We start from the raw sequence: 14344 nt of genomic DNA on the forward strand, positions 1-14344 counted from the left end.
TTTATCATCTTGGTATAAGCAATCCGAACTCATATGTAGGGTTACTCATAACATCATGCCAGCATTGTGACTATTATGTGAAATGCAATCAAAGGCTTTAATTATGTGTATTCAATCACTTATAGTTTGTTTTTTAACAAACAAATTGCTTATTATATCTTCCACTGAATAAATACTCGTTGCACCTGTACATGCAATATATTGACGCAAATCATAGTTGTAATAACAAAGTATAAAAATAAATTAGCTGTGGAAAAATCTAACTTCGGTGTTTCATATTTTGAAGACGAGTGCGAAATATTCAATCAAGAAATCAAACTGGGGTGTGATATGTAGGCATATAGAAATTCGTTTTGTCGTTATATTGATGGCCTAATGTAATCGCCAAAGCGAACCTACTGCCACATACGGATCCGTTATCAAATATAGATTTTTTTATGGAATATTGAAGCCCCCAAGAAAAAGATATCGGCGGTGATAAGTACATAACAACAAAGTTTCTGAGTTACAGCCATAAGCTTATTAATGTTTACAAATCTATACTAATATTATAAAGCTGAAGAGTTTGTTTGTGTTTGTTTGTTTTTTTGTTTGTTTGAACGCTCTTATCTCAGGAACAACTAGCCCGATTTGAAAAATTCTTTCAGTGTTAGATAGTCCATTTATTGAGAAAGGCTATAGGCTATATAATATCATAACGCTACGACTAATAGGAGCAGCGTGGCAATTAAAAATGTTACAAAAACGGGCAAAATTTGACCCATTTTCTCTTATGCGATGCAAGCAAAGTTGCGCGGGTCAGCTAGTTATTCATATGCGCTTGAGTCTATTTAGTAAAAATTAAACAACATCATACCAGATGTTTTAGCAAGGGAAATACGTAAGAAAAGAAAAATAAAAAGTTAACCCTACAACGCTGCTGAGATGTATTGTGCAAGGCGTAGCAAACAGACTATAATATTACTTAAAATCGCTTGCATGTGATTCCAGGACCGGGCAAAGTACTGGCCTTTTATAATTTATGTCTGAATATTATCTACAAATATTATGTACCCGATATGTGGTGATAGACTCCAATGCTGGTACAGGGGATTAACGTTGTAAATGGCGCAACGCGGGAGTCTTTGAATATACTTCAGCCTTCACCTTCAGGTGTAAAAGACGTGACATTATGATATATCTAAGTAGGATGTAGACATACGGTTTCATAGTTACGTGTACGTACTATGCCCGGTTTCAGAGGCACATTTAGCGGGAGATTATCCGTTTAAACTGACATGTTTAAGTCAGATTAAACGCTATTGAATAGATAAACTATCGCTAAATGTACCTCACAGACCGGGCACAGCCATTCTTATTGTCACTAGCAAAAGTTTTTAATAGAGTAGTACAATTATGATAAATACATACATGATCAGATGCACGGAGGGTTAAGCAAAACAAACAAAAGTTACCATTTGTTTACCGACAACATACTTTTAAATATAAAGCAGCTACTTTATATTAGTATTGAGTCTACAGCTGACTAGTACTTGAATTATGGCAGCTGTCGTCAGATGTATCACTTTGGTAAGTAAACAACACAATTATTTTGATATTCGACATTATAAATATTAAAAAATGTTTATAAGATTATTTGGTCATTAGCTGGAAATGTGTAGTTTCATCAGTAAAACTTAGATTTAATTTATTTACCAATAATATAATTCGCTTCAAACTACAATATTAGTCATTCATGAGCTTGTAAAAGCACACACATTTTAAATGATATCATGTTTAACTTCCAGGTGTCGTTGTTGTTGGTGTCATCGCCGCTGTACGCGGAGAGCTGCCCAACGTTCTGGGACCAATTTGCTGAGAATGCGGTTGCCTTCCCCACTGCTGTTTGCAACGCCTTTTCTAGTTTTATCCCTAAGGCTGCTGTGCCGGCAGTCGCGCCGCCAGCTGCTGTAGCTCCTCCCGCTGCGCCAGTGGCCCCGCCCGCCGCCGCGCCGCCACCTGCGCCCGCCCCCGCGCCGCCACCAGCTCCCGCTGCACCGCCGGCTCCAGCAGCCCCTGCTGCAGCACCGGCAGCAACTCCAGCTGCCTGAACGTGACTCACATCATAGCATTTTTAATTATTTTCATTTTATTTATAAAACAGAGAGCTGGTTTCTGTTTATGGATGAAATATACAGTAGATTCAAGTATCCGCAAATAGGTGTATAAAAAGCTTTGGTGACGTTTATTTATTAAGCTGGTCGATACCTTTACAGAAATATTAGGCTTGATGTTAATGTTCAAAGCTTTCGCTGAGTTGTCAAAAACGTTGTAGTAATTAAGTTTTGAATAAAAACTATTAAACCTATGCATAAATATTTTTTTTCAATGACTACGCACACACACTACAAACATGTGTATTTTTTAGCGTAAGCCAAAAAATATGCACAGCTCATTTGTACATACATACATAACTATGTTTTCCTGTAGAATAATTTGCTTTTCTTTAAAAAATGAAAACTATACTGTGAGTGACTATGGAGATTAACTCTAGACCGCTCATAACAGATCGCAATATAATTATTTCATAGTGCTACAGTTTCGCCCAAGGCCTTTGAATCACTGTGCCAGTAAAGTAATTGTATAATTTAATCAAGGTTGAACATAGTATTTTGTAAACCCATCAGTCCTTGCAAGCAAAATGTTAGAATTGTATACAAATTATATATCATTTACCCAGCTGCGAATATAACGATGTAAAATATAATAGCTGCACCTGTCGGTTGGCACTGCGGTGCATTCTTTAATTATAAGATTTAATTATTATTGTGTTATTACAAGTGGCCTGTTCACATCAATGCTGTTCGTCTTGGTGCAATTATTACATTTGAAACTAAAATATTCTTTCGCGTATTGAACTGCAGACTTCAGCCGCCTTTTGGAGACCGCTCACATTCTTCAGCGGCGGCTTTACGTCTACATGGATGTTGCAACGCTAGTTGGAGCCCGCCATAAGCTTTACTGCTTCGTCATCCCTACATAGTCATGTTCAGTAGCCATCAAAATAGAGCGATCGGCATCCGCTAGTAGGCAGGCCGGCAGGGTACAGTGATCGGTCGCTGCATCCAGCTTTAATCTGTTCCGTAGTCTTCTTCTGTAGGCTTCCTTCAGTGTCAGTACTACTTCAGTGAATTCGTGTTTAAATGTTTTCAAGATAGCAATACCAAATTATTTACATTTCATTATTTCATTACTAGACTTTAAAATATTATTAAGATAATAAAGATAATAAAAATGCGTTTTATATCATTTTAATTAATTATTTTATTGTCAAGACCAAATAAATAAAATACATGATTGCTATAATGCCTTTGGATACTGATCATACAAAAGAGAAATTTAAAAGTTACAATTTGAAAGAAGGCATTATATCACCGTGTTCAACATCCACACGGTTTAGTAGTTGAAGTAGTGTAAACAGTCTTAGTACTGGTCCTGGTCACGGTGCTGGTGACCGGGCAGCAAGTGTTCACGGTGCTGTACTTGGTCTGCGTGACCGTGCTCGGCGGCGGCGTCACCGTCTTCGTGGCCGTCTTGGTCACCACCACCGTGCTGGCAGGGAGGGTACTCGTCACGTACTTCGTGTCCGTCTTCGTCACTGTGTAAGGCTTCTCAACGGTTTGAGTAACCGTTTGAGTACAACATATCGTACTGTATTGTACCGATGTAGTGGTGACCGTCTTTGTGTTATCTACAGTCACAGTTTTAGTTTCCGTGTTCGTGACTGTCTCTGTGGTCGTCACCGGCTTGGTCTCTGTTATGGTAGAGGTTTCGACGACTGTTGTCGGTGATATGGACACCGATGTTGTAGTAACGGTTTCTTTAACAGTGCTGGTGACAGTAGCGGTCTGTGTCTGTGTCTGTACGATGGTGGTAGGTACCGTGACGGTCTGAGTGCTGGTGACCACGGAGGTGGTGACGGAGGGAACGGTGACGGTGGCGGTGGAGCAGCACGGGTTGGTGACAGTGGTGGTCGGGCCGGGGACCTGCTTGGTGGTGGTGACGGTGACGGTGCGCGTGGACGTGCAGCACGGCGAGGGCGGCGTGTAGCACGGCGCCGGGTTCGGGATGCTCAGCACGCCGGCTGATAGCATCAATGGAATCTGAAAAAGTTTACATTTGTTTAGTCTCTGTTTAATATCCTCAGTAGCAACTCAATTCAGTAACGCGCTCAGTATATTAGAGGTATTGGTATTCAGTTCGACTCTTATTCTACGTAAATGAAAGGTCAATGCATTCTTTTTTATTACTTCATACTGAAAGTGTAGTCGGTGAAAATAAAATAAAAAATAAACTCACCAAAGCAAACCTGATATAGCAGACCATGTTGTAAACGATAAAAACCGCTGTGATTTGAATCACGGCTTTCACGCTTTTATACGTGCAGTAGAACTAAAGCCTTATTATATTAAAGTGCAATAAAAATCTGTTGTTTTATTAAGTAAATATTTTTTACAATTAATTTATTTATTAAAGTATTAAACTTTACAGCACTGATTGAATAAAGCAAAAAAACAACATCTGACAACACGTTGTTGTTTAGAAGCGAACCGGAGGCGAAGCGACACGAAGACTGTTTTCTGTGAGAAACCCTGATATTTTTTTATCTGCGACGGCGAACAGTTGACCTGCGCAACGTTGCTGGGGACAGTTTCGTCTTTTATTTCAGCCACCGTCAGGTGAATAAGAAGTATTAAGTGCCTCAATATGTTTGATCTGGTGTGGCGGTTATCGATTCCTAGAATCTTTAACTACAAAAGATTTAAGCTTGGAAGCGAAAACGAAACTTAAATCCGGTAATATGTATGTAACATATAAAATTAACCACTCATAATTGCTGTAATGTATTTTAAGTAACTACTCATTATATAATATATCATAGCTGACTTGCTGACGCTTTGTCTACGAAACGGACAGGAGCGCGGTCGTGGGTTCAATTCCTGGAATAATGTTGTATTATGTGTGAATGTTAGTAGAACTCCCGGAATATTCCTTATAATGTGGAAATTTTCTTTTAAAATAATACAATAAAAACTTACATCATGCTTCAATAATAATAGTGGTCTTTGCAGAATATGTTGCGGTAAATACATATGTTGTAGCTATTGACGCAAGCGCATTTTGCAGGCGGCAGACAAAACACATTGTTTTATATTGTTTTTAAGTTTTATTTTACAACTTACTACTACTACATAAACAACTAACTAACAAATCAAGTCAAAGCACGGATTAAAAACTCACTTAATCTATTTCCGGTAATCATAACTTTTAAACTCTCGCGTTGCATATTTAATGTATAATAGAAGTCAGTCAGCCAGCGACCACGGCGAGTGCAACATGCGCCGAAACGTTAGGCATTTTAAGGTAAAACGTGTTCGCGTTAATTTCCGTATTCTGTTATACTATTTCCTGTACTTTGGAAAATGTTTACAAATCTTAAATTGAATTGAACGAAACACTGTAACGAATCCATCCGTATTAGTTTCAAATGAATACCCAACGTTGTCTTATAAAGTAGTTGATTCTTAACTACAACAAGGTGTATAAAATGGGCAAATTGTATAAAATGCTTCCATGTCATCGCTTATATTGTTGGTCTCATGTTGTTGCATCATGCAACAGGCGTGTTTACTCTGGGCTGCTGTGAAGATTATTCCAACTAACTTTGGACTACGGCCAACAGAAAGCTACAGGAAAAGACTTTCTTTGTTATTTTTTTAATGAAAGTTTTTATTAATACCTGGTCAAAGTTGTTTTTATTAACATAATCTCTAACTGGGCCAGAGTACCTTCATTGTTTAAATGAAATTCCCTCATCAGGGACAATCATATTTTTATCTCTTTGCCTCTGTGGCGCGGTCGGTAGTGTATGTGACTGCCGTGCGAGAGGTCTCGGGTTCGAATCCTGGGTCGGGCCAAAAAGTCTTTTCTGAGATTTTCTGTTAAGAATCTCTTAGAGATTGCCCGGAGTTGGGAAGTTGAGGTCGAAGACCTCCGTGCCTCGGAGAGCACGTAGAAGCCGTCGGTCCTGCGCCTGACCTCGTCTCACTGGTCGTGTCGGTTACCCGTCCCATCAGACTATGAGAGTGATGGAATAGAGAGTGTACCTGTGTATTGTGCACACACTTGGACACTATAAATAAAGTCCTGCACAGATGGCCAGTTTCAATGAAACTGACCGCCGTAGCCGTATATCGGCTAGGAGGACATTATTATCTCGCCAGTCACTAAATGACAGTAGACGTCAACCAGTGCTCTAAGAGCTGTATCGGTTTATCTTGTAGTTGACTATCTAACATAGTTGTATCCAACAGAACTGTCAGTAACGAGAAGCACAAGGGATTTTCACTCTAGTTGGGCTACAGGTGAGTGCGGCATCGTCTTGAATAATTAACACGCTGAAGCTGGACATCGGCTTATGTTACATACACATATTGATTATACCTTAATGACGAATGGTAGATGAAAAATATTTTGACAATTTCAAATACTTGTTAAAGTTTATGAAATAAAGAATATTTGACTTTGACTTTGACATTGATAGCGAAAAGGTGATGAAAGGCTTGTGAGGCGAGTGGAAAGGAGATATCTAGTATAGATTTGCACGTTATCCATGCAGGTGGGGTCGAAGAGAAGCAAGAGCGTTGGGCTGATACTGTCGAAAGTAGCTTTAGCTCACGATTCCACACGCGTTAGAATTTTTAGGTGAGACTAGTAGTGTGTTTTCCTTCTCCATCCCTATTCGAATATAGTTTTATATTTTTTATCAGATCGGTAGTATAGTCAAACAAATATACTTTACTTTTATTTTGTAAATAGGTAATAATTTTCGTTCACATCCGTGATGCAAGCAGTTTAGGAACATACACCCGCGGTAGTCGTTCATATCTATTATCTCTATTTTCACAGGTGAAGCAGATTCCAACTTTAAAAGTAATGGTTCTTATACTTACATTTCTAATAACTCGCAATAATAATAAAAAGCAACATATTTTCCACTAAATTTATTTCATGATTAACCATGGCTTTTGTAAAACAAATCAACAGCAAGCGAAACGTCACCAAAATTGTAAGCCATGTGGATGTAGTACTTAGTGATGGCAGGTCGGTGACACCGTGACAGTCTTAGTGTGTGTGCAGCAGGACACTGTCACCGTGCTGTACACGGTGGTGGGCACCGTCGTGGTGGCCGTGATGGTGGTAGGTACCGTCACCGTCGTCGTCGAGTGCGGGCAACACTTCGTAGTGGTGCTTATCGAAGTGATCACCACAGTGGTAGGGTACAACACTGTGTCCGTGACCGTGATCGGAACATACTTCGTGATGTAAGTGGGCTTCACAATCGTCTTAGTGATGGTCTTCGTCTTCGTGATGGTGTAAGGTATGCTCTTAGTGACCGTTTTCGTGAGAGTCTTCGTTTTAGTCTCCGTGACGGTCGCCGTGAGAGTCTTTGTTTTAGTTTTTGTTACAGTTTCCGTGAGCGTGGTCGGTTTTATTATGATGCTGGTCTCTGTAACTGTGGCTGTGTTGGTAATGGTGGTGGGGATAGTGGTCGTGCTGGTAGACACTGAGGTGATCGTGGTCGGTTTGATGACAGTGTTGGTCTTAGTGATGGTGGAGGTAGAAACGCTAGTGTATGTGGTGGAGATGGTCTCCGTGGAGATACTGGTCTCAGTCTCTGTCGCAGTGACGGTGGTGGGCACGATGATGGTGGTGGGGATCGTGGTGGTGACGGTCTTGGTGTCGGTGATGGTGGTGCAGCAGGGGTCTGTCACCGTCAGCGTGGTGGTGGACGGCACTGTCTTGGTGGTCGTGACGGTCTTGGTACAACAAGGCGTGGGCGTGTGATAAGGCTCCGGCGCCGGGCTGCACTGCGCACCGGTCGACAGGATCAACGGAATCTGAAATACAAAATGTAAGTAAGTTATATACTTTACGTTCCATAACATTACGGTGGATGAGAAATAATTATAAAATTCGTCTTGAAAATATGTCGACAAGTCGTGAATATATTCGTATGATAGATATTTAGACTCATATCAATCTCAGTCATTAACAAGAGATATACGTCTGTACATAACAACAAATGTAAGTATCTTACCAATGCAAGTCTGATGAAGCAGTCCATGTTGTTCGTGATAAAGAACACTATACTTTTGTTCGTCACTTTCTCGCTTTTATATGTTTTCAATATGATTAGAACACGTGTTCAACATAATACAAGTGTTTGTTAACTTAAGTAAATACTTTTATTGCCCATTTATTTTATTTATGCATTAAACCCTTCACTGTCGGGAACTCATAAGAATCCTACTGATTACCAAAAATGTGGTGTCCCCTTAATTACCATTAGTTTAAGTAATGACTTATAAAGGTTACAGAAGTTCCTTAGAACGTAAAAACACAGTGAATAACATATTATATTTCACTATTTTCTGACCAAGTTCCAGTAAAGCTGAAAAATAATCCGAAATCCTGATTTTAATGTGCATCTTCAGCACACTGTTATTTTCATAAAGAAGAAAATCATATTAGATATACATCTCTGCATAGTTATTCGACTACCGCCCTTATAATAGATTGAACATTTTTTTTCCAAAACTTTAAAAAGCGTAAAAATGTTAATGCGTTACTGAACTGGTTAATATTTGTATGTATGTTATTGTTTTTATTGTGTTAATCGTTTTTTCTTGAACAAAAAGGTATTTGTTCTTCGAACACATTGTTCTGAAAGAAAAGCTTTTGACCTTGATTCAATGCCCTTCTAGCCTTTTAGCCTTTTTTGTTATTGAGTTAAAACTTATGGATTCAAAACCGTCTTCAAAAACTCCCTAAAATTAATGTCCGTCATGATATAAAAAGGCTTTCTGATCACGATATTTCTGCCTTACCTGTGCCTTTCGTCATACACTACTGATAGACCACAGAGACTATCATGATTTCAACTGGCTCTCATTTCGCGAGAAGACGCACGCCTAACTGTTGGTTTCTAACTATGTATATAGGTGTAGATATATATAATTTTTTAAAGGCATTCCATTTTAAACGCAAGTGTACGCCGTAAGGAGTTGGTATTGCTACACAATGACATTATACATACATGTATAAAAACGCCTGAAAAAAAATGTTTTTCATTTTGCAGTTATGGAAAATATGTCGATACATATTTTCTTCAAAAAATAAAGTTATAATTATTGTACTTAAATATTCGTTTGATACGTTATCATTTTTGTTAGAGGAGCTCGTGGCTTAGTTTACAACAGCCGCACGGACCGATCTCTGAGGTTAAGCTACGCTTGCCGAGGTTGTTCCGTGGATGGGTGACCATCTTATACATATCGAGTTCCTCCGTGTTTCGGAAGGCACGTTAAATTGTGGGTCCCGGCTGTCATTTTCGAAGATCTTTGACAGTCGTTAACAGTAGTCAGAAGCTTGAAAGTCTGACAACCAGTCTTACCGAAGGGTATCGTGTTAATACCCAAGTAACTGGGTTGTGGAGGTCAGATAGGCAGTCGCTCCATGTAAAACACTGGTATCCAGCTGCATCCGGTGAGACTGGAAGCCGACTCCAACATAGTTTGGAACAAAGGCTAAGCGAATATATATATACGTTATCATTTTTGTCCACTTGTCTTATGCGAGTAAAATTCACTTTTCAAGAACTTGCAATACGCAGGTGTTTTTTGATCTCACAATTTATAAAATGTTCTGATGAATTCGACTCCTAACCAGTACCCCTCAGGAGTCAAGGATATAAAATAAAATTTGGTTTTATTTAACGATCACATTGCTGAACTATGTTGCATTATTATTTATTATTTAATTTTATGGGCAGGGGCTCGTACTAGGTCCACATTTATGCTGTCTTACTACATTTTGCTAGTCAGTGCTAAAAGGCTAATTTATTCTTAATCATAACTTTATTGTGTCCTGTAGCTTGACTAAGGTCTCCTTTCAAAATAGGGATAGGATTCTATGAGTAACCGAAGTATTCACAAATTCACAGGCGAGGTAGCTAGTTAACTTAAATTAAAGACCAAAATACTAAAAAAGTTTATTAAATCATAAAATAAATATACTTATACCCAAAACTTGTTTCCACATCGAGGTACGTACTTAGGATAACCACGAACTGGAGCGGGTAGATTCGGCATAGCTACATACCGAGGATAGACATCAGAGACATCTGTTGGCAGGTCTATTGTAGGGAAGCGAGGGCCCGCAGTGCACTTACACTTCTTCGTATGTAAGTTCTTAGTCGGTATAATACAATAAGTGTTGATTGGTGTATAAAGATCTGTTACTTGAGTAGTATCTATGGGTGTATCAGATTCTGGTAGAGTACAGGCAGTATCCGTTGTATCGGTGTCTGTCGCACCTGCTGAATCGGTATCTGTGGCGCTCGGGGCTCCGGTATCGAAAGTATTTGGGGCTCCAGTATCTATGGCAGTAGGGGCTCCCGTATCTGTATCAATAGGGGTTCCGTTATCTGTAGCTGTATCAGTGCCACTAGGGCTCCCGGTATCTGTTGCACCCGTATCAGTCGTACAAGGGGGTCCCGTATCTGTATCAGTAGGGGCACCTGTGTCTATGGTAGTAGGGGCTCCCGTATCTGTATCAGTGGGGGCACCGGTATCTGTATCAGTAGGGGCTCCGGTATCTGTATCAGTAGGGGCTCCGGTATCTGTAGTAGCAGGGGCTCCGGCATCTGTAGTAGCAGGGGCTCCGGCATCTGTAGTAGCAGGGGCTCCGGCATCTGTAATAGCAGGGGCTCCGGCATCTGTAGTAGCAGGGGCTCCGGTATCTGTAGTAGCAGGGGCTCCGGTATCTGTAGTAGCAGGGGCTTCGGCATCTGTAGTAGTAGGGGCTCCGGTATCTGTAGTAGCAGGGGCTCCGGCATCTGTAGTAGCAGGGGCTCCGGCATCTGTAGTAGCAGGGGTTCCGGTATCTGTAGTAGCAGGGGCTTCGGCATCTGTAGTAGCAGGGGCTCCGGTATCTGTAGTAGCAGGGGCTCCGGTATCTGTAGTAGCAGGGGATCCGGCATCTGTAGTAGCAGGGGCTCCGGCATCTGTAGTAGCAGGGGCTCCGGTATCTGTAGTAGCAGGGGATCCGGCATCTGTAGTAGCAGGGGCTCCGGCATCTGTAGTAGCAGGGGCTCCGGTATCTGTAGTAGCAGGGGCTCCGGCGTCTGTAGTAGCAGGGGCTCCGGCATCTGTAGTAGCAGGGGCTCCGGTATCTGTAGTAGCAGGGGCTCCGGCATCTGTAGTAGCAGGGGCTCCGGCATCTGTAGTAGCAGGGACTCCGGTATCTGTAGTAGCAGGGGCTCCGGTATCTGTAGTAGCAGGGGCTCCGGTATCTGTAGTAGCAGGGGCTCCGGCATCTGTACTAGCAGGGGCTCCGGCATCTGTAGTAGCAGGGGCTCCCGCATCTGTAGTAGCAGGGGCTCCGGCATCTGTAGTAGCAGGGGCTCCGGCATCTGTAGTAGCAGGGGCTCCGGCATCTGTAGTAGCAGGGACTCCTGTATCTACAGTAGTAGGGGCTCCCGTATCAGTGGCGCTGGGGGCTCCATTATCAGTTGCGCTAGGGGCATCGGTATCTGTAGCACTAGGGACTCCGGCATCTGTTGTATTAGGGGCCTCGGTATCTGTAGCACCAGGGGCATCTGTAGCACTAGGACCATCGGTGTCCGTAGCACTGGGGGCACCGGTATCAGTGCCGTTAGGGGCTCCTGTATCGGTATCACTTGGGGCATTGGTGTCCGTAGCGCTAGGAGCTCCTGTATTTGTTGAATCCGTATTGCAGGTATCCGTCGTACCTGCAGTTCCCGTATTTGTCGCAACTCCGGGACCACCTCCGCTGTATGGATCTGTAGCAGTCGGGTTCGGAACACATGTGCCCAGTACATTCGTTATATCAGCAAAGTTCGGTGTGTCATAACACGCATCAATTAACTTCACTGACACGAATAAGGGTATCTGTAAATTACAAAAGAAATAGATATGATTTGATTGTTTATAAAGTACTAGCTGACCCGCGCAACTTCGCTTGCGTCACATAAGAGAGAATGAGTAATCATTTTCCCCGTTTTTGTAACGTTTTTTACTGGTTCTCTGTTCCTATTGGTCGTATATAGCCTATAGCCTTCCTCAATAAATGGGCTATCTATCACTGAAAGATTTTTTCAAATCGGACCAGCAGTTCCTGAGATTAGCGCGTTCAAACAAACAAACTCTTCAGCTTAATATTATTAGTATAGATTTAGTAAAGAAAATATTTCGTAACTTTAGGGCCATTAAACAACGTACAAACAACAGATACAAAGTTTAACTAGACCTACGAAAACTGTTCGTGAGTCATACTCACATTTTTGATACGCGACGGTTCTATTACACGGAAATAACAAACATGTCAGAAAACACTATAAAGCAGTTTTTGAAGGCACAAAGCCTCCAGTGTTTTATCGTCCCAAGGTCTGATCTAACGCTTATTCAGAGAAGAGACCCTCAGGAGTGGCTAGTGGTAAAAGCAAGTGTCCCTTTTTAAATAGAATTCCCGCTCTAGTCACAGTTGCAGCAGCCAGGTATTTATATTAACAGGAGCTACCAATGCCGTAAAACTACAAAAAACATGAAAAAACTTACCAAAGCTAACCTAATGAACAACGTCATTTTGCACAATACCTTCACCACGTACCTCTCGTGGTACTACGTGATACACAAATCCGTGCCTACACTTTATATACTTTCACTGTACTATAATAAGCGTTGAGTCAGTGCAATGTGTACATATTTGTATACGACTTACGTCTATTTGCCTTATTGCTATTTATAGCGCAAACCCTTCGATGTATTATAACACGAATAACATTTTATAACACGATCATATTCTATGACCTAATGCACCACATGACATATCTGAATGAATACAAAATAAAGACTACGAAAGCTTTTATTTTTTTGATGATTGTTGTTTCGCCCTTTACTTAGTGAGCATTCACTCAGCGAAAGAGCTGAATAAAAAACAAGGGACAATACAGTGACTTTTCGAAGTTGTGACTAGATAGAATTCATGACTTGCATCTTCATGACCTAACAATGGTTGCTAGAAATCGTTGGATGAAGCCAGAGTCTTGCAGAGAAAGTCTTTTCTCTAACATAATGATAACGATATAAAGGAAAAAGTTCGATGAATGCTCACGATTTTCCTACCTGTCATTAAAAAGTGTTTGAAGAAAAATTAAAAGAACTGAACCCTTAAAGGCTAACAAGATCTCAACCTGACACTACACTTGTCTAGAACAACACTTAAAGAAGCAGACGCAAGCGCAGTCACTGAACAGGTTAATATTTGCGTCATGTATAAAAATACCTGCATTTATTAATTCATTTATTATTTCACTATTGGAACAGGTGCTTGTAGACGCAATTAGGTACTCAATAGCGCGATATCTGCAACAACCTATAAATGAAAAAAACATGGCTTGTTTTTATAAAGACAGATTGAATCACTTGATGAACCACTTCTACCACTGGCACTGTAACAAAGTTAAAGTCAACAAGATTCCATGTCTGAATAATAAACACTTTTGTGAATTTACTTTATTAAAATCAATCTTTGAAGGAGAAATTAAAGTTTTGGCTTAAAACTGCATATTATTACAAACAATAAAAATAAAAACTGAAATAAAAAAATAGCTAGTAAGATTAACGAGACGAGTTACATATGTTATATGTCTGAATCATTCTAAAGTTTTGTTGTAAAGTAATCCAATTATTATATTGATTTACAAGTCTACAGCTGCAGTCCAATAATATTGGTAATGGGTGTCTGCTGGCCGCAGGTCTTCACGGCCCCGCCCTTGCAGGCGCAGTAGTCCTTGTTACAGAGGGGGTTGTGGCACTCCTTCCCGCAGTTGTTCTTACACTCGCCCACAGGGTGCTCCACGCACTGCCCACATGACTGCGTCGGCTTGCTACCCAAACTTAGTAGCTCGAGATTCGGACGACACAGCGCTTTTGGCAGCAGGAGTAACACGATCTGAGGAAAAGAACGCGTACTGCTTATTAAAATGTTGTTATTATTTGTTCTTCTTTGTATCAGTAGTCATGTCCTTGGCTTTTTTATGTAAGTTTCAATAGTTACATCAACTCCCTATCAGCGTTTTGTACTATTTTCAGGTAAAGACCCTTGCAGCAGTGAGACAGAATAATCGTTAAGAAAAACTCTTTGTTGCGAATTTGAATGCGTTTTAATAGAGGAATAGAAAGGAACATAAATATGACTGGCTTACAAACACGAGACACGC

The 14344-nt window shown here is 40.7% G+C and overlaps 4 protein-coding genes across 5 annotated transcripts; 1 reads left to right on the plus strand and 3 right to left on the minus strand.

Moving 5' to 3' along the window:
* Nucleotides 1-222: 222 nt before the first annotated feature.
* On the plus strand, nucleotides 223-2347 carry LOC142981642 (uncharacterized). Of its 2 annotated transcripts, XM_076127681.1 has the most exons (3): nucleotides 250-332; nucleotides 1338-1569; nucleotides 1788-2347. In XM_076127681.1, exons 2-3 carry the CDS (start codon nucleotides 1540-1542, stop codon nucleotides 2088-2090), a joined length of 333 nt encoding a protein of 110 aa, XP_075983796.1. In that variant the 5' UTR covers nucleotides 250-332; nucleotides 1338-1539; the 3' UTR covers nucleotides 2091-2347. The 2 variants fall into 2 exon arrangements, with proteins under 2 accessions (XP_075983795.1, XP_075983796.1); XM_076127680.1 differs by having other exon boundaries at nucleotides 223-1569.
* A 931-nt stretch (nucleotides 2348-3278) lies between these two features.
* LOC142981624 (uncharacterized) lies at nucleotides 3279-4431 on the minus strand. The gene is made up of 2 exons (XM_076127658.1): nucleotides 4339-4431; nucleotides 3279-4142 (listed from the first exon to the last, which is right to left on the minus strand). The coding sequence occupies exons 1-2, from the start codon at nucleotides 4363-4365 to the stop codon at nucleotides 3420-3422; spliced, it is 750 nt and encodes a 249-aa protein (XP_075983773.1). The 5' UTR covers nucleotides 4366-4431; the 3' UTR covers nucleotides 3279-3419.
* Nucleotides 4432-7028: 2597 nt separating this feature from the next.
* Nucleotides 7029-8265, minus strand: LOC142981600 (uncharacterized). Its single transcript, XM_076127614.1, has 2 exons — nucleotides 8141-8265; nucleotides 7029-7940 (listed from the first exon to the last, which is right to left on the minus strand). The coding sequence occupies exons 1-2, from the start codon at nucleotides 8165-8167 to the stop codon at nucleotides 7131-7133; spliced, it is 837 nt and encodes a 278-aa protein (XP_075983729.1). The 5' UTR covers nucleotides 8168-8265; the 3' UTR covers nucleotides 7029-7130.
* Nucleotides 8266-10118: 1853 nt separating this feature from the next.
* On the minus strand, nucleotides 10119-12732 carry LOC142981914 (uncharacterized). The gene is made up of 2 exons (XM_076128055.1): nucleotides 12681-12732; nucleotides 10119-12014 (listed from the first exon to the last, which is right to left on the minus strand). The coding sequence occupies exons 1-2, from the start codon at nucleotides 12705-12707 to the stop codon at nucleotides 10119-10121; spliced, it is 1923 nt and encodes a 640-aa protein (XP_075984170.1). The 5' UTR covers nucleotides 12708-12732.
* Between the last annotated feature and the right edge of the window lie 1612 nt (nucleotides 12733-14344).

Source organism: Anticarsia gemmatalis, chromosome 20 (assembly GCF_050436995.1).
Source record: "Anticarsia gemmatalis isolate Benzon Research Colony breed Stoneville strain chromosome 20, ilAntGemm2 primary, whole genome shotgun sequence".
In the NCBI taxonomy this organism is placed as follows: domain Eukaryota; kingdom Metazoa; phylum Arthropoda; class Insecta; order Lepidoptera; family Erebidae; genus Anticarsia; species Anticarsia gemmatalis.

Bases quoted from the DNA above. Each gene is read 5' to 3' on its own strand.
- LOC142981642 (XM_076127680.1), top strand. From the start codon at position 1,540: ATGGCAGCTGTCGTCAGATGTATCACTTTG. The intron at 1,570-1,787 runs GTAAGTAAACAA...TTTAACTTCCAG, and splicing joins TCGTCAGATGTATCACTTTG to GTGTCGTTGTTGTTGGTGTC.
- LOC142981624 (XM_076127658.1), bottom strand. From the start codon at position 4,365: ATGGTCTGCTATATCAGGTTTGCTTTG. The intron at 4,143-4,338 runs GTGAGTTTATTT...AAACTTTTTCAG, and splicing joins GCTATATCAGGTTTGCTTTG to ATTCCATTGATGCTATCAGC.
- LOC142981600 (XM_076127614.1), bottom strand. From the start codon at position 8,167: ATGGACTGCTTCATCAGACTTGCATTG. The intron at 7,941-8,140 runs GTAAGATACTTA...TTTGTATTTCAG, and splicing joins GCTTCATCAGACTTGCATTG to ATTCCGTTGATCCTGTCGAC.
- LOC142981914 (XM_076128055.1), bottom strand. From the start codon at position 12,707: ATGACGTTGTTCATTAGGTTAGCTTTG. The intron at 12,015-12,680 runs GTAAGTTTTTTC...TGTAATTTACAG, and splicing joins TGTTCATTAGGTTAGCTTTG to ATACCCTTATTCGTGTCAGT.